This window comes from Vombatus ursinus, unplaced genomic scaffold, assembly GCF_900497805.2.
Source record: "Vombatus ursinus unplaced genomic scaffold, bare-nosed wombat genome assembly UNPS02014841.1, whole genome shotgun sequence".
Taxonomy (NCBI): Eukaryota; Metazoa; Chordata; class Mammalia; order Diprotodontia; family Vombatidae; genus Vombatus; species Vombatus ursinus.
Genome location: NW_020954619.1, coordinates 6,991,905 through 7,010,130, shown reverse-complemented (window position 1 = coordinate 7,010,130; position 18,226 = coordinate 6,991,905). Strand labels below are relative to the sequence as shown.

Genomic DNA, 18,226 nt, shown 5'->3' with positions numbered 1-18,226 from the left:
GATAGATAGATAGATAGATAGATAGATAGATAGATAGATAGATAGATGTATGCTAAGATAAAAAGTAACTTTAGAGGAAAAGGCCTAAGGAGCTTGGGGGTGAGGGTATCCACAAAGACTTCTTCTATATAGCAGGACTTGAGCTGAGTCCTGAGGAAAATCAGGAATTCCAAAAAGGGGAAGTAAGGAAAGAACATTTCAAGAATGGAGAAAAGACAATGTCAAAGCATAGAGGGAATGCAGGGTCATGTGTGAGGGAAGACCAAGCAGGCTGCTCATACAGCTTGACTCTAGAGTGAATACATGGCACAGAGTAAAAGCCAGAAGGGGTGAGGTAGTGAAGAGCTTTAAATGCCAAACAGAGAAGTTCATACTTGATACTAGAGGTAACAGAAGGACACTAGAGTCTACTGACTAGAGGGAGTGACATTGTCAGACCTACACTTCAGTGATTCAGTGAAAATCACTTTGGCAGGGAAAGACTAGAGGAAGGGAGGTCAAATAGGAGACTATTAAAACAGTCTAGGCAAAAGATGAAGAAGGTCTAAACTAGGGCAGTGGTTTGAGGTGGACAGGAGACCTATGCAAGAAATGTTACAGAAACAGAAATTACAAAATTTGGCAAATGACTGAACATGTATAGTGAGAACAGGAAATCTAACATGACAAATATGACTTGGTTACAGAAAGGATGGTGGTGCCACAGACAGTAATAGGAAAGCTCTGAAGAGGGGCATGCTGGGAAGTAAAGATTAATGAGTTCTGTCTGGACTTGTTGAGTTTAAGACGTTGGTGGTATCATCCAATTTGAAATATCCAGTAGGCAGTTTGGTGAGATGGAATTGAAATTCAGGAGAGAGTGGGTGGGTCTACATAAATAGATCATTTGCACAGAGATAATAATTGAACCCTTGGGAGCTAATGAGGTCACCAAGTGAGAAAGTGTGAAGAGAAAAGAGAAGAGGACCTAGGAAGGAGCCTTAGGGTAAAAACCACAGCTAGTGGTAGTAACAAGGATTATAATCCAGCAAGGGAGACAGAAAAGAAGCAGTCAGACAAGTAGAAGAACCTACAAGTAAGCAGAGTCACAAAAACCCAGGGGAGATAGTATGCAGGTAGACAAAGGCATCAACAGTGATCAACAGTATCACGTAGCAGACAGGCTGAAAAGGATGACGACTGGAAAAAGGCAATCAGGATTTGGCAATGCCAGGATCACTGGTAATTTAGGAAAGGGCAGTTTTAACTGAGTGATGGGAGAGGAAGTGGAGAAGCTTGACTTAGACTGCTTCTTTCAGAGTGCTGAGAATAGGTGGAAATATAGGATGATAAACATCTAAAGAGAATGATAGGATCTAGTAAGGTTTTAAGGATGAAGGAGACCTGGGTACACAGCGGTGCACATCTATAATCATGCCTGCTGGGGAGGCTGAGGGTGGTATATCTCTTGAGCTAAAGTGGACTAAGCTGATTCAGTGTCTGCATAAATTGAGCACCAAAAGAGTGAGGTCCTGAAAGCAGGAAGGTCACCAGACTTCCTAAGAAGGAATGAATCAGCCCAGGTTGGAAATGAAGGATTAAAGTTTGGGGACTGGGCCTGTGAGCAACCACTGCATTTCCCTACTGGACAAGATAGGGAGAAAGCCAGTCTCCTTGCCCTCTCTCCCTCAAAAGAGATTACATCTGCGATATTATTCCACTAGGATAAGGGATGGATTACCCATGTGCTGTCCTAAAACTAATGTAACATAAAGTGATCAAGTGAAAGGCAATAATGCACCAAATAAATTTTCTAAGGGGACCTTATGGATATACTGGACAAGAAGGGCACAGGATGAGTAGGCACAGATAAGACTGCCAGCAATACAAATGGAGATAAGACCCAAACCAAGGACATCTCAGATCTACTCAAGTAAGACAAGTCCCAGAACCAATCCCCAGGAAATCCCACTCTTTACAATTCTCCATCCACACAAGTGTTCATTTATCTCTCTCCTAGGTTTTCTACCTTTAAATCATTTCTCTATCCATACAAAAACATGCTTTTATGTCATAAGAGTGCATTTCTTTTTAAATAGCACCTGTGTGAAAATTTATGTAAAATGATGCAAAGTAAGCAGAAATCAGGAAAATATACACAATGTAAATTTAAAGAACCAAAACTAACTCTATGTATTGAGAGTTATACTGCATATATAACTATATATGCCTATATAATTACATAAAACTATATTTGGATATACTTCATATTTATATATAGTATATGTACTATAGCTATTATAGTATTGTTGTTGTCCTTAGTTTTCAAAGAGGACCAAAATGACATCACTATGCTAGAGTCAAGTTTGGTGGTCGATCAGACCAATACGAGTGTGGAATGTTCTACCACAGGTCAGGCACAAATAGTCCATGTGAACCTTTGGGGTGGATTCTCTTAAGTTTGTGTATCGTGTATTAGATACTAGTTATATGCATAAATTTATATATTTTTGATATGTAGGTATATCATATATGATGTCTCTAATACATAGCATATATACTATCATTATAGTTATATACATAATTTATATATTTACAATCTAGACATATGTTTATAACTAATATATAGCATATATAACTTAGTTATATATAGTTATATGCATCAAAATTTTATGTTGACTAGTTATACACATATCTTGTACTTATATATTAATATTATTTACATACTTTATACATATAAATTATGTATATAACATGTGTGTGTGTGTGTGTGTGTGTGTGTGTGTACACACACACACATGTATCAACCTCGATAGGGACTAATTCTACCACCAAGCTTGGCCCCAAACAAGAGAACATGTATCTCCCTCTCTTGCTCAGGTCGAGGTGCGGAGGGGAGAGTCTACAATATTATAAGTGTGGAATTAAAGAGGCGCAAAAACCCTCAGACTCAGTTGATGTATTGGGTCAGTGTTGCTGAACTGCATTTTTTTCCCCTTTCTTTTTTATTCTTTGTTACAACAAATGGGTTCACTGCACAGGAAAGAGGTAAGGTAATAGTGGTGTAAAAACAAAAGATATCAATAAAATAGCTTTTGATGTGGTCCCTTGTCTTAAAGGCTTCTTAAATTCCGAACTGATAATAGATAGATAATTATTTGATAGATAATTATTTATTAGTACACAATGTCCTAGGTCAGGGGTGGGGAACCTGCAGCCTCGAGGCCACGCTTGGACTCAGTCAGAAGGCTGCACTTGAGGACCTGGAGGGCCACATGTGGCCTCGAGGCTGCAGGTTCCCCACCCCTGTCCTAGGTTAAATACTAAAGGAGACATAAAGATATATAAGACAAGGTCTTTGCCCTATAGTAGCTTATAATCTGATAGAGAACATTAAAATCAATATCCTCCATTAGATTATAATTATTAAAATCAATATCAACAGCCACCAATAGCTATCATATAAGACAGTACATTAGAGAACTATCGGAGTTTAGAAGAGGAAGAATACACTTATCCACACTCAGATTAGTCAGCCATGATGGTTACGATATTTTATAGATGCTACCAGGTTAAGTGAATTAAAGGACAGTATAGACATACGCAGGTGAAAACAGAATAATCAAATTTCAAAGGTCACACACCAAAGTGTACATTTCAGTGCTCACAAAAGTCATTTTAAGACAAAATATATCATTCTCCAAGAAAGCTAGAGACATTAAAAAAAAAAGACTACTAAAAACTTACTCCAAAACAAATATTTAAAATAAAGCCATTTACTGTTTACAGGGAAGGTGATAAAGTTTTGTGAGAAGACTTTTTTTTTTAACCATCCTTTGGATCACCAAAATGTGAAGCTTATAAATGCAGCTCTTATAAATGCAAATCTGATCTTTAGGTTGCAAGAACAGATGCGAGACTACTGCTAGCTACCAGTTCCAACATGTGTTGGTTCCTAAGACTCATTTCTTCTCATACACTTTTAGTATCTATATTCATGGATTTTATATTCATGCTGTTTTCCAGGAACATAACCCTGCTGTGAACCTGAAGGGATTACTGTATTTACATTTGAATGTGGGTCTATCTGATGTCTTGGGAAGTCATGTCAGAAAAAATTATTAAGATGCACTAAGAAGATCTGACTCAGAAGCTTTCCTTGCTGAACTCCTCTGAAATTCACTCTGTTGGGAACAGATGTGTCTCAAGGAAAAAAAAAAAAGCACAGGGTGATCTCACTCAGACGTTACCTGCAACAGGAGACAGCTGAGAGTTTAGATTTCACAGGACTTTTCTGGAGGCTAGGGGTTAAATTGTCAACCAAGCAAGGGCACAGTAGTGGCAGTCAAAAGATTTCAAAGAATGGCATACTTCACATCTGGAAGATGGGGAGATTAAGAGATGAAGGACAAGAGAATAATCTAGAAGTCTATAAAAACCCAGGGTTCCTAAATCTGGGGTACAAAGCAGATAGTCACCAGAAGAGAGGACAAATGGATGGAGTGAGGAAGGGAATCTGGAATTTTTCTGGAGGGGCTACTGAAAGATTTCTGCCCTCTGAAGCTACAGCTTGCACTGAGCTAATTAATGAGGGCACCAGAAGGGATCTACTAATTACTAATGTTTAGCCTGGGAGACTAAGAGAGGTAATGCAAGGGCTCCTAAGCCTGTGGCATATCTTGCCTGGGAGAAGCTACAAAGATCTCTAGTTTGATAAGGATGGGAAGTCAGGGAACTATTTTAGTGACATGTGAAGGCTGGATCACATTGGCACTTCTGCCACAAACAATAAGCACGTATCCATTGTGCAAAGCATTCCCCAGCAGAAAGGACTAATAAAGGACAAGAAAAAAACAAAGAATTAAAAAAAAAAAAAAGAGAATCCAAACTGCCAACATGAATGTGAAGAGGTTATAAGATGGAAGTGGGTGGCACAAAAAGGGGAGGACATGTGAACTTCAGAGACAAAGAGTGCATACAAATGTCTTCCCAAAGATACATTTGTAGCTTCTTCAGAAAAAGGTGTTTCTCAAGTTCCATATTTGAAGACGCCACCAAAACCAATGATATCGATCACTGGCCCCAGGAATTAGTTCTCACACTCCCCAATTAACAAGTATAGAGGATGACTCAAAATAAAAATAGGGAGGAATGCCATCTCACAAGGGCATGAATTTGAGACGGAACAGGGAGCGCCCTAAGAAAAGATCTTCAGGGATCATGGAGACATCAGCAGGAAAATGAAGACTCTAACAACTTTACAGGTATTTACAGGTAATGATATTTAATGGAATGAAATCAACAGAAACAGACATGGCAGTGAATGAAGAGAAGGGACAGGGGAATGCACTGTGCAATCAATATACCTATTTAGTGATCCAAAAACTGAGGAGAAACATGAAGACCTGCATAAGGATATTAAGAAAGAAAAATAGGAGGAACGTTATGGTAAAAGCCACGAATCCAGCTGGAGAAAATATATGAGTTCCACATCCAAACTACAAAGCTTGTCCTTGCAAGTAAGTCAAGTGAACAAGCATTTATTAAGTGCCTACAATGTTCTAGGTGCTGTGTTATGTGCAGGGATACAAAGAAAAAACAAAAAAAAGTCTCTTCTCTTCAAGAATTTATATGGAGGATAAACTGGAGAAAGTCACTGGAAGACAAGCATTCAAATTAAGAAGGATACCAAAAGGATTCTTGTAGAAGGTGAGATTTTAGCTGGGACTTGAAGAAAAGAAGCCAGGGAAGCCAGGAGGCAGAGATAATAGAGAAAGCATTCCAAGCATGAGGGATAGCTAGCAAAAATGCATGGGTCTGTAGATAGAGTGGTCTGTACAAGAAAAAGTATGGATGCCAGTGTCACTGGATCCAAGAGAATCTGGAGGGTAATAAAATATGAAAAGACTGGAAAGGTAGGAAGGGGCCAGGTTGTGAAGGGTTTTCAAAGACAGAAGATTTTTTTATTTGATCCCTGAGTTAACAGGAAGCCAGTAGAGTTGACCTTGTGCTTGAAGAAGATCAATTTGACAATTGAGTGGAGGATAGATTGGACTGGGGACAGACTGAAGCAGGGAGACCAACCAGAAGGCTATTGCAATAGCCCAGTCATGATGTGAAAAAGGCCTGCACCAGTGTGATGACAGTGTCAGAGGAGAGAAGGGGGCTATACAAGAGATGTTACAAAAGTACAATCAACAAGACGTGGCAACTGATTGGATATAGTGGATGAGAGAGAGTGAGGAGAGGATGATATCTCAGGTTGTGAGCCTAAGTGATTTTGAGAGGAGGGTGGTAACCTGGACACTAATAGGAAAGTTAGGAAGGGGAAAGGGCTTCTGGGGTAGTTGTGGTTAATGAGTTCAGTTTTGAACACGCTGAGTTTAGAATGTCTATGGGACATCCAATCGGCATAGCCAATAGTCTCCAGCTACCTACAGGACATCTCAAACTAGATGTCTCATAAAACATTTTAATGTGAGATTAGAGGTCAAGAGAGAGGTTAGGGCTGTATAAATATCAGCACGGAGATGATAACTGAACCCATGGGATCTGATGAGATCACCAAGTACAATATTAGAGAGGGAAAAGAGAGGAGGACCCAGGACAGTCTTAGGAGACACTCACAGTTAGCAGAAGTGACCAGGATGAAGATTCAGCAAAGAAGACTGAGAAGGAGCAGTCAGACAGGTAGGAGGATAACCAGGAGAGAGCAGTATCACGAAAACCTAGAGAGAAGAGAGCATTAAAGAAAAGAGGGTGATCAACAGTGTCAAAAGCTGCAGCGAGGATAAGGATTCAGAAAAGTCCATTTGGCAATCAAGAGATCACTGGTAACTTTGGAGAGAGCATTTTTGTTTGAATGGTGAGGTTGGAAGCCAGACTGTAGAGAGTTAAGAAGAGACTGAGAGGAAAGGAAGTGCAGACAATGACCGCAGAGACAGCCTTCTCAAAGAGTTTAGTCACAAAAGAGAGGAGAGACCTCCTGAGAGAACTGATGAACTCTGAGTGCAGATTGAAGCATATTTACTTTATTTTTCTTGCTTCCCCCCCTTTTTACAACATGGCTAAAGTGGAAATGTTTTGCATGACTACATATATGTAACAGTCATCACATTTCTTGCCTTCTCAATGGGTGGGGGAGGGGCAGGAGGAAGGGAGAGAATTTGGAACTGAAAATAAAAATGTTTTTAAATTAAATTAAATTTTAAAAAAAGAAAGAGAGGAGAAAAATAGCTATTGGGGATAGATAGATCAAGTGAGAGTTTTTTGAAGATGAAGTTTGTAATATAGATGTGCTTTGTAGGTAGTAAGGCAGCAACCATTAGAGAGGGAGGAAAACTGAAAACTAATAAGAGAATAGGAATATAGGAGGGAGAAATCTGTTAGACAAGATGGGAAGACATAGGATCACTTGTTAATGCTGAAGGAGTCCGCCTTGGCCAGGGAAAGAGCCATCTCTTCATGTAAGGTGCATGAAGGAGAAGTGGCAGAAGGAAGCTGAGTGATGTGAGAGGAAAAGGAGAGAATAAAAGTGAGCTCTTAGTGAAGGGCTCTTTTTTTTTTCAATAAAATATGAGACAAAGTTCTCACCCTCAGAGAGGGTGAGGGAGGGGAAACCATGGGAAGCTTCAGGAGGGGTAAAAAGGATTGGAAAAACCACTGTGGAGAGAATGGGATAGTGAGTCAGTCAGGGAGATATAAAAGGATTGCCGTGCTGCAATGGGTTGGGATGATGTAACAAATTTGAAGCGGACTCTGTACACACTGGTGATTTTCACCAGTTTTATTTAGTAGAATATGAGTATCAACAAAGGCAGTAGATGGTGGGGATAATTCAAAAGGGCAAGATCAGCAATACAATAAAGGGTTAAGGGAATAAAGAAAAGAGGAAAGTTTAGAGATGAATTGGTTGACCAAACCATTAAGATGGAGAAGGGAAGAGAATGTTATCAGGTGGAGGTGTGATGGCCTGGGAAAGAACTGAGGGATGGAAGGATTGGAGGTCATGGTGAGGCTAAAGAACAAAGTTAGGAATAGCTAGGCAGAAGGGGCAGTGTAATGACAACAGATTATGATCAGATAAAGGAATTTGCAAATTCACGAACTCTGAAACTCAGGAAAGACTTGTGGGTGATGACAAGCTCAAAGGTCTGGACCTATCTTTTATGTGTACCTAAGGTGGGTTGAGGAATAGGTCATGGGAAATGATTAAGTTGGGGAACTGGGAGGTTAAGGTGTTTGGGGCAGTACCAATATCGAAATCCTCTAGTATGAGGAATAGGGGGTGGGAAGAAGAAAAAGACTGTGTGCCAGAGACTGAACTCATTAACGAAAAAGGATCAACTCCTGAAGGTCATTAGGTAACAGCTACCAGAATCTTGATTGGATAACAGGAGAATCAAAGAGTTCAAAAGAACAGATAAGAGCTGATGACTCAAGAATCTAAAAAGAGAGTTTGTTCAGGAGAGATGGGAGGACCTCAAGAACAATATTCTGGCAACAATATCTATCACGATAGATTCAGATGAGGAAGAAAGGGGGAGTTGGGTAAGGAAAGGTGTTGAAAAAGACCAGTGTGGCTACACAGAGACATTATGCGTGTACTGACAAACTTGGATTCTGAAAGGGCATATGTACAAATCCTAAAATTGCAAGATCCTAACAAGAATATAGTGTTTGGAAGGCCAAAGCCCAACATGACCTAAGAGTGATAAATGGTAAAGGCAAAAACAGGGAAGGGGAAGATAAAGGGATGGAATCCCTATATGGTAAAGATGGACAGATAAATCACATTTGCCAAGCACCTTTAAGGTTTTCAAAGCACTTCACAAACAAAATTTCATTTGATGACATGATGATGATGCTGGACAACAGAAAGAAGACCAAACTACTCAATTTTATTTTGCTTCTATTTTTTCTTTCAAGGTGGAGAATGACCTTCAAGCCAGAAAGCATTTTCTTAAAATGGTTAACAAGGAATTAAAACCCAAGATCAAGAGATGGTAAGAGAGCTTTTGGATATTTTCAATTAACTCAAGTCACTTCCTTCATCCCTAGGTACTGAAAAGAAATTGCAGATTGTGACTGACTGCTGAAGTGTTGATGGTGATCTCTGAAGACTCACAACAAACAGAAACCTTGCCACAAGACGGAATACATGCAAACACCACCCTGATTTTCAAAAAGAGGGAGGAAGTAGATGCAGATAACACACCAGTCATCATGATGTAAATTCCTGGTAAAATTCTAAAATAAATGGTCTCTGAACATTTGGGAAAGAAAGAAGTCATCACTATAAGCTAACAGAGGTTCATTAAGAATAAGTCATTCCAAACTAACCATCATTTCCTTTTTTCTCTTCAGTTGCTAGACTATTAAACCTGGAGAACAGTGTGAATACAATAGATCTGGATTTTCCTCTGGAATCCTTATTCCACAGTGAACAAATCCCCCTTCTGGACCTCTTTATTTCACATTCTTTTCATCTGATAGACTCCGACTGAGACCTGACTCCATTCTGATGCTGCTGCATCCCTGACTATCCTCTTCAGTACTAACTTCTCTCACACACTCTCAACATATCCTGGTTGGAAAGTAGGACTTAACTACTCCTTACACCCCACTATCCCTTACAGACTTTCCCTTTAACTCCATCACTCAGTAACTTTATTCCATTAAATCTCATCAATCAAATGTAAAAATTATGGTGGCAATAGTATACCAACCCTATCCCCACCCCCATGCCATTCTCCCTCCTCAAGGAGTTTAGTACCTATACCTCACCATCTTCCTTTCCTCCAAAATTTCTGCCCTTATATGAAAAAACTTTAATATTCACAAAGATGCTCCCTCCACCTCTCTAAATCCCATGACCTACTCCTTCACCACGCCTCAGCCACACAAAGGAATGATAATACACTAAATCTCACCATTACCCACACTAATTCTACTTCCCTAATTAGAAACTCTGACATTCCCCTACCTGATCATAACCTCCTACCATTCCACATCCCTCCTCCTATGGCTCCTAAACATTTTTTTCACCCTCATCAAGACTTCCAATCCCTACACTCCTCAGCCCTTTTTTTGTTCTTTTTCTCTACACATCATGACAGTCTCATCAATTCCCATAAACTATTATCTTTAGGTAGGTAACGCCTAGCTCTCATATCCAGTCCCAGTCAATCTCTCTGAGCTTTTAGTCCAACATTACCAATTGCCTATTAGACAGTTCAGAGTGGACAACCTAAAGGCATCTCAAACTTAAAATTTCCAACACTGAACTCATCTTTCCCCCAAACCCTCCACTCTTCTAAAATTCCCTATTTCTATTGAAGGCACCAACATCTTTCCAGTCACAGGTTCATAATCTTGGCATTATCCTAGACTTCTCACTAAACTTCTCACTCTCCCTCTGTACACATATCCAAAAAGCTGCCAAATCTTGCTGTTTCTACCTTCACAATATTTCTTGCAATCAACCCTTTTCTCTCACTCCCACAGCAACCACCTCAGTTAAGGCCTTCAGCAACTCTTTCCTAGATTATTTCAAAAGCCTTCTAATTGGCTGACCTCAAATTTTCTTCACTATAGGCCATCCTACACATAACTACTAAAGTGACTTTTCCTTTAGTGCAGATACGACCATTATCAATCCTTCTAATCCTGTTAACTCCAGTAACTCTATTGCCACTAGGATAAAATATAAACCCTTCTACTTAGGATTTAAAGTCCTTTATAACCTGCCCCAACCTATCTTTCCAGCCTCCCTGGGCAACGTCCCCTCCCCACTGTGATCCAACCAAACTGACTTCATCTTTGTTCTTCACAAACAAAACTTCATCTCTCATCATCATACTTTTGTATTGGCCATCCCTCAAGCCTGGAATGTATTCCCTCTAACCCTCTGCCTCAGAGTTCCTCTTTTCCTTTAAGATGCAGCTCAATTACCACTATATGAGGCTTCTCTTGATCCTTGTAATTGCTAGTGTCCTCCCTCTAAGATTATTTTACATTTATCTATTTTGTTTTTATTTTTATATTGCAAATACATACCATTTCCCCCATTAAATGTAAGCTGTTTCATTCTTTGTACTTGTATCCCTAGCACCTAGTAGGGTTCCTATCACAGAATAAGTGCTTAATAAATGATGACTGATTAATTTATTTCAGCAAGTTATTTAACAAAGCCTCTCATATTATCCTTATGGACCAGAAAGAGCAACGTGGATTGAAGAATACTGTTAGGTGGGTTTAGAAAGGGTTGATTGAATGCCAAGAACAACCAGAAGAACAATCCAGATGACTACCATAACATAAGGAAAGTAACAGTTAAAGATATCAGAACTCTGATCATTCTTGACTTTAGAGAATTGATGCTTCCCTCTTCTTAGCAGACAGGTGATGGACTAAAATGATGAAAAGAGGTATATGTTGTTGCCAGATATAGTCAATGTGTTTATTTGTTTTGCTTAGCTTTGTTACAGAAATTTCACTTCTTTGGGGGAAAAGGAGAAAACCCGAGAAACATCAATAAAGTTTGTTTTTTAAAAAAGAAAGTTGACTGGCTGGATTCAAAGAGTAGCATAGGAGAAAGGCACTAGACTGGGAAATCAGAAGACTTTTGTTAAAGTGCCAATTCTGCCCTTTACTAGCTTCATAACCACCTGATCAATAAAATGACAGGGTTGGGCAAAATGTTCTCTGAGGTCCCTTCCAGCTCTGACATTCTATAACTCTATGACTCTGTGCCTGTGATACTGATTGATAGATTAATATCAGCCTAGAGGGTATCTTTAGTGGAATACCAGAAGGCTTTGGGATCCCTGTCATTCATTTTTAAATTCACTTCAGAGCTTTAATTCATGACTTGGACAAAAGCATAAATAACTTATTTATCAAGGCTATGGAAGACGTGAAGCTGGGAAGGTTAATTAATACACTGGCTGATGGAATCAGGGTTCTAAAAGATGACAGAGTAAACTAAAGGTAAAAAGATAGTGAGATTCATACTAAATTTCAAGACTTATACGCCTGTTAAAAAAAAAAGTACAAAAAAAAAAAAAACCCGACACAAGTACAGAATGAAAGTAATATAGAGGAAGAACATACAGAAGGTAATGTGTGTCCCAGGATGGTAAAGGAACTAAAAACTAATCATCCAAAGAATTGGTTGAAAAAACTGAAGATATTAAGCCTGAAGAACAGAAGACTTGGCAGAGACAAAATAATTTACTTTAAATATCTGAAGTTTTGTCATAGAGAAGGAGTGTCAGAGTAGCTCTAGAAGAAAATCTTGAACAATGGGCAGAAGCTATAGGGAGGAAAATATTGGCTAAATTTTGAGATGTCCAAAAAATCACACAGGCCATCTCAGCTCCCTGGCACTCCTGAGGTCTTCAAGCAGAGGATGGATTTGTCTGGAACACTAGAAAGGATTCATTCTTTGGTCAGGGCTTGGGCTGACCTGTGAGGTCCTTTTCAATTCCACAAATCTACAATTTTTATCCACAATGCAAATAGATCCAATAATATAAATGAAATGTGACTGTGTCTACTATGATGTTGGAAATCTCAAAAGTGGGGGCTGTGAACATAAATAAAGCAGACACAAGTATCAGGTAAACTTAGCTGACATAGAAGTCCTAAACTACTTGCTGCTTTTCCAAACATTTCATGTTATAAGAATCTCATTTCAAACAAACGGCTGTCAAAATACCTTAAGTAAAATAGCTATTGAATCAACTTAGAGAATCTAAGACAAGAACACTCTAGACACAGCTCTGTATAAAAGCACAACAAAAGAACGAGTAAAGTCAAATTACTACTCTCTCTCCCCTCCCACTAAATTATTAGGGAGAAAACTTACCAAATAAATCTGCACAAACTTTCTCCCTTAAAAACTTAAAAGTACTTCCCCTCCCTGCCCCCCAATGAGTAAATCTATAATCAAACATCATTTAAGGGACTGCACATTTTCAACACTGAATGCAAGAAAATATAACACCACTAATCCTCATCATTTGACTAGGGCTCTTATAAAGAGCCATAATGAATTGGAAAACCTAGAGGTCATCTCTCTACTCACTAGGACAGTATATTAATCCAGTCTGATAAAGAAATCAGAGGCTTACTTGGCTCACTCTTTTTCTTGGAAGACTTCTTCTTTGATGGGGCTTCTTGCTTTGGCTCCTCATGGTTGAGGATGACTTCTGCCTTTGGGGCATTGGTCTTTGTGCCAACAGGAGGAACAGCGACCACAGGGACCTCTTTGGGAGCAGCTTCAAGCACTGAGGACTTAGAGGAAAGGACATGCATGGAACTCACAACAGGGCTGGGTGCTGGCTCTACCTTTGCCACCTTCTTTTCCTTTTTCCTCTTTTCCTTAGGGGATGAAGCAGGTTGCCCTTGCGGGGGTGCAGGGGCACTTGCTACCACAGCTGCTACTGGTGCTACTTGCACTGCTGCTACTGGCACTGCTTGCGCTGCTGCTGCTCGAGCTGCCTTTGCTGCTGCCCGACCCCCTGGAGCTGCTGGTGCCCCCTGCCCTACCGGTGACGTTGGCACCACTGGTACTGCCTGGGCTGCTGCTGTTGCTCGAGCTGCTTTTGATGTAGCTTGTCCTCCAGATGCCACTGGTCCCACTGCCCCTTGCCCTACTGGTGATGCTGGCACTGCCTGCCCTGTTGCCTCTGCTGCCGCTGCCCGTGCTGCAGCTGCCCGAGCTGCCCGCGCTGCCCGCTTCCCCAGTGGTGCTGGTGCTGCCCCTTGCCCCACCGGTGACGCTGGTACGGCCTGCACCGCTGCCTCCGCTGCCCCTGCCGCTGCCTGTGCCGCCGCTGCCTGTGCTGCAGCTGCCCGAGCTGCCCGTGCAGCCCGCTTCCCCAGTGGCGCTGGTGCCCCTTGCCCCACTGGTGATGCTGGCACTACTGGTACTGCTCGCACTGCTGCCTCTGCTGCTGCTGCTGCTCTCGCTGCCCGTGCTGCCCGCTTCCCTAATGGTGCTGGTGCCGCTGCCCCTTCCGCTTCTGGTGATGTAGGTGGCACCAGTACTGCCTGCACTGCCGCTGCCTGGGCTGCTGCTGCTGCTCTCGCTGCCCGTGCTGCCCGCTTCCCTAAAGGTGCTTCTGCCCCTTGCTCTACTGGGGATGATGGCGCCACTGCCACCGCTGCAGTTTTTCCTGGTGGTGCTGCTGCTCCTTTTGTTTGTGGTGGCACTGCTCCTTTTGATGGTTGTGCTCCTTTGCTTGGTTGCACCACCGCTGCTCCTTTTGTTGGCTGTGCCGCTGCCCTTCCTCCCTTTGCTGGCTGTGCCGCTGCGCCTCCTCCTCCCTTTGCTGGCTGCACCGCTGCTGCGCCTCCTCCTTTGGATGGCTGCACTGCTATTCCTTTAGTTGGCTGTGCTGCACCTTTTGCTGGCTGCACTGTTGCTGCTGCTGCGCCTCCTCCTCCCTTTGGTGGCTGCACTGCTATTCCTTTAGTTGGCTGTGCTGCACCTTTTGTTGGTTGCACTGCTGCTGCGGCTGCTCCTTTTGTTGGTGGAGGTGATGCTGCTGCTTTTGGTGGTGGTACTGCTGCTGATGTCACTGGAGATTTAGAAGGTTTGACAGGTTCTACCACAATAGGAGCCACCACCACACCTTTCTCAGATATGGGGTCTCTGGAGATGACAGTTATATTGGGAAGCAATTCTGGTTCAGGGATTTTCCCATTAGGTTTCTCCTCCTTTTTCTTTGCCCGTCCCTTCTTCTCCACAGGTTTCTCCTTCTTTTTCTTTTCCACTTTTTGATGGTGAGTTTTTGCCATTTCCTTACGCTGATTGGCTAGGGCTTCTTCATAGGATGTCTCTTTCATGGAGAAGGTAGATACCAGGAAGATTCCAATGGCTGAAATGACCATGAATCCACCAAACACCATAACTCCCAAGGTCTGGGGGTCATAGATATCCATCACGACTTGACTTTCTTTTACCTGTCAAACACATACACACAAAAAAGCTTAATTCAGAGATGAGACGCAAAGTTTCACCCTCCCTATTGATTTCTCACTAGTGCTAGCTTCAGACTACTAAAAAGAGAAGTAAAGAAAGCAAACTCAGAATACTGTCCACATTATTCCTCTATAAAATAGAGCCTAGACCCAAAACTTAGAAAATTCTTAAGGTACACTTGGAAGACACACTGCTAAAGCAAAGATGTTCAAAATACTATTCAGGATACCAACAACAGCATCAAATAGCCAAGGAAGGCTAAAATTCTAAATGTCAGTTCTGGGTGCACCTTGACTTACAGTGTAGCCCCATCTAAGCACGTTTTCTGTACATCTACTTCCTGCAATTCAAAAATGGGTAACATACCACCTGTCCCTAAGTCAAGACAGAAACCTTTTTCAGTGGAATTGCAGAAAAAATACTATCTTGTCAAAACTGAGGGCCTCGTTTCTATTACAGGGGCCAAATGTGTGATCTAAAAGAAATCCTGTGCTATAAGAAATGACGAACAGGATGATTTCAGGAAAACCTAGAGAGATTTGCATGAACTGATGCAAAGTGAAGTGGGCAGAACCAGGAATACACTGTACACAGTAACAGCAATACTGTACAATGATCAACTGTGAATGACTTAGCTATTCTCAGCAATATAATAATCGAAGACAATCCCAAAGGACTCATGATGAAAAATACTATCTACCTCCAGAGAAAGAATTGAGGGAGTCTAAATACAGATTGAAGCATACTATTTTTCACTTTCTTTATTTTTTGGGGTTTTTTTCTTTTGGTCTGTTTCTCCTTTCTCGACATGACTAATATGGAAATATGCTTTACATGATTGCATATATATAACCTCTATCAAACTGATTATCATTTTAGGGAAGGGAGTGATGAGAGAAGGAGAAAATTTGGAACTCAAAATTTAAAAAACTTAATGTTAAAAATTGTCTTTACATGTAATTGGGAAAATATCATTTAAATTTTTTTAATTAAAAAAAAAAATAAATCACTTTACCTCTCTAAGCCCCAGGTTGCTGATATATAAAATGAGGGTACTAAACCACTAAAGCCCTTTCTAGTGCTAATATTCTGACTCTATGATTACAAAAAGTCATCACAATAGAAGTCATAGCAGTAGCAGCAGCAGTAGTAGATATAGATGGCAGTTATATAGTACTCTAAGGCTGGCAAAGCACTTCAAACAACAATACCCCAAGACAAGGTCTAAGTTATGTATTTACCTGTTCCTTGAGGTAGCATGTAGAGCAGTTTCAATGGCAAGACACCAGAAAAGCCAATACCATCATTTTAGTTCATAAACTGAGATAACTTTCACCAATTACATATGAGCGATTGCACTGAACTCCATGGTTCTATCCAGTACCTATCCAATTTTTCTTCAGGTGACAGAATTTCATTATGATGAGTACACTGCTTGTTATCATATTCCTGGTGTGCAGAAGTCAGGGCATAAAACAGAAACTGAGCCCGACTTTACAGTAGTGAATTGTAAGGTAAAAAAGATGCTGAACCCATTAGAGGCATGAGGAAGATAACAAAACTAAACTTTGTACCTCCTGAGATTCTGCATTTGTGTGTTACATCCTGATGGGGTGTGGGATGGCCATAATAATGCCTGTGAAATATTCAACAGCCGGGGCAGGAATGATCTGAAGGGTAACTGCCGAAGGAAGGGCTTGACCATTCTCAACACGGAATCAGATACTTTCTTTCTAGTTTCTATGATGCGAATGAGAACCAAAATAACACTTCACAAATACAATGAACAGGTTATTACCAGATCAAAAGTTCTACTCTGACACATGCTGACTGTGAGACCCTGGCAAATCATATCCTTTAACCTCCGAATTTCACAGACAACCAAAAACTAAAAATTTTAGTTTTTATCAAAATTTTTAAATTTTTTAAACTAAAACTATAAGTTGAAGGGTTTCCAGGGAATTCCCTACATAAATAAAATAGACAGGGACAGCGGTATGCCCCTGGCCAAAAGAGGGGGATTCTAAAATATATTATCTGTGGAGAAGAAATTTGGAAAGGATTGTTTTCATGGTAATTTATACTTCACAGAAACCCAAATGGGTATATCTGACTCCAACATGGAGAATTACTTTAAAAAGAAATATTTTCCCTACTACTTCTTATTCCATATTTCCCAAGAAAAGTAAAAGCCCTAGTCATAAGAAATACTACACTGAAACAAGAACATCAGCTTTTTTTTTTTAAATTCTGAATGAAAAGTAGCCTCTGCCGAAATCTAAATGTCAAATTATTTGGTAGATGGCTGAGCAAACTAATTATATGTGGATATAATAGGATGATGTAACACAGTTAAGAAAGAAAGGTGTACAAAGAAATATGCTTAAGTTCAAGAAGTAAAGCAAATGAAGAAGGCAGAACCAGAAGATAATAATAACAATAAAAGAAATGATATACACAAATATGGGGTGAATTGCCAAAGACATGGAAGGGAACTTGAAAAGGAGACAATAACTGACAAGTTGTTATACCTAACTATATACTAAACATCAGTTTTTAAGGTAAAATGAGTTGTAAATGTGATTGCTTTTGTAATTCTTTAAATTTAAGTTCAAAATAAAGTATTCTTCTTAATAGCTATGTGACCCTGGACAAGTCACTTAACCCCAATTGCCTAAAAAAAAAAATTTAAAAAATAAAAGTATTTTTACCAAAATTATATACAATAACTTACAAAATTGTTTAAATCTCTCCTTTTGCCCTGGACACATTGCTAAGTTCTTAAGCTAGAGTCTTGAATCACCATAAGATTAAACCTGGTTGAGCTTTGCAAATGAGCACTTTTCAACACATCACTACCTGTCATCATAAGTTAATGGCACAGCAGACTCTACTAGGGTTTTCCCAAGGACCTTCTCCAGGTATTAAAATAATCATAAAGGAAGGATGGATACATATTGGAAGGTAAAGTTGTATACAACTAAACAAAACCTATTTATAGAAATGCCTCAAATTTGAAAATTAAAATTATTGCTTTCCTTAGGAGGATTTACTTGTTGTGCTCAGAGGACAGAACAAGGGGCAATAATGGATCAGTCAGTCAACAAGCATTTATAAAGAGATGACTACGTACCACAGACTGTACATAGGGATATAATGAAAGAGAAAAAACAGTCCCTCCACTCATGTCAGGGAGGATCCTCTTCTCTTTTTCCTCTATAGCTGCAATTCTTAACCTTTTCTGTGTCATGGTAG

At 40.2% G+C, this 18,226-nt stretch overlaps 1 protein-coding gene across 2 annotated transcripts in view; it reads right to left on the bottom strand.

The window, feature by feature from the left end:
- The window catches only part of RRBP1 (ribosome binding protein 1), a 114,744-nt gene that overhangs the window by 78,494 nt on the left and 18,024 nt on the right, over positions 1–18,226 (bottom strand). For both annotated transcript variants that reach the window (XM_027840279.1, XM_027840280.1), the window contains exon 2: positions 13,116–14,952. In XM_027840279.1, coding sequence (XP_027696080.1) covers positions 13,116–14,931 — 1,816 coding nt within the window. In that variant the 5' untranslated portion in view covers positions 14,932–14,952. The remainder of the gene's footprint in view (positions 1–13,115; positions 14,953–18,226) is intronic.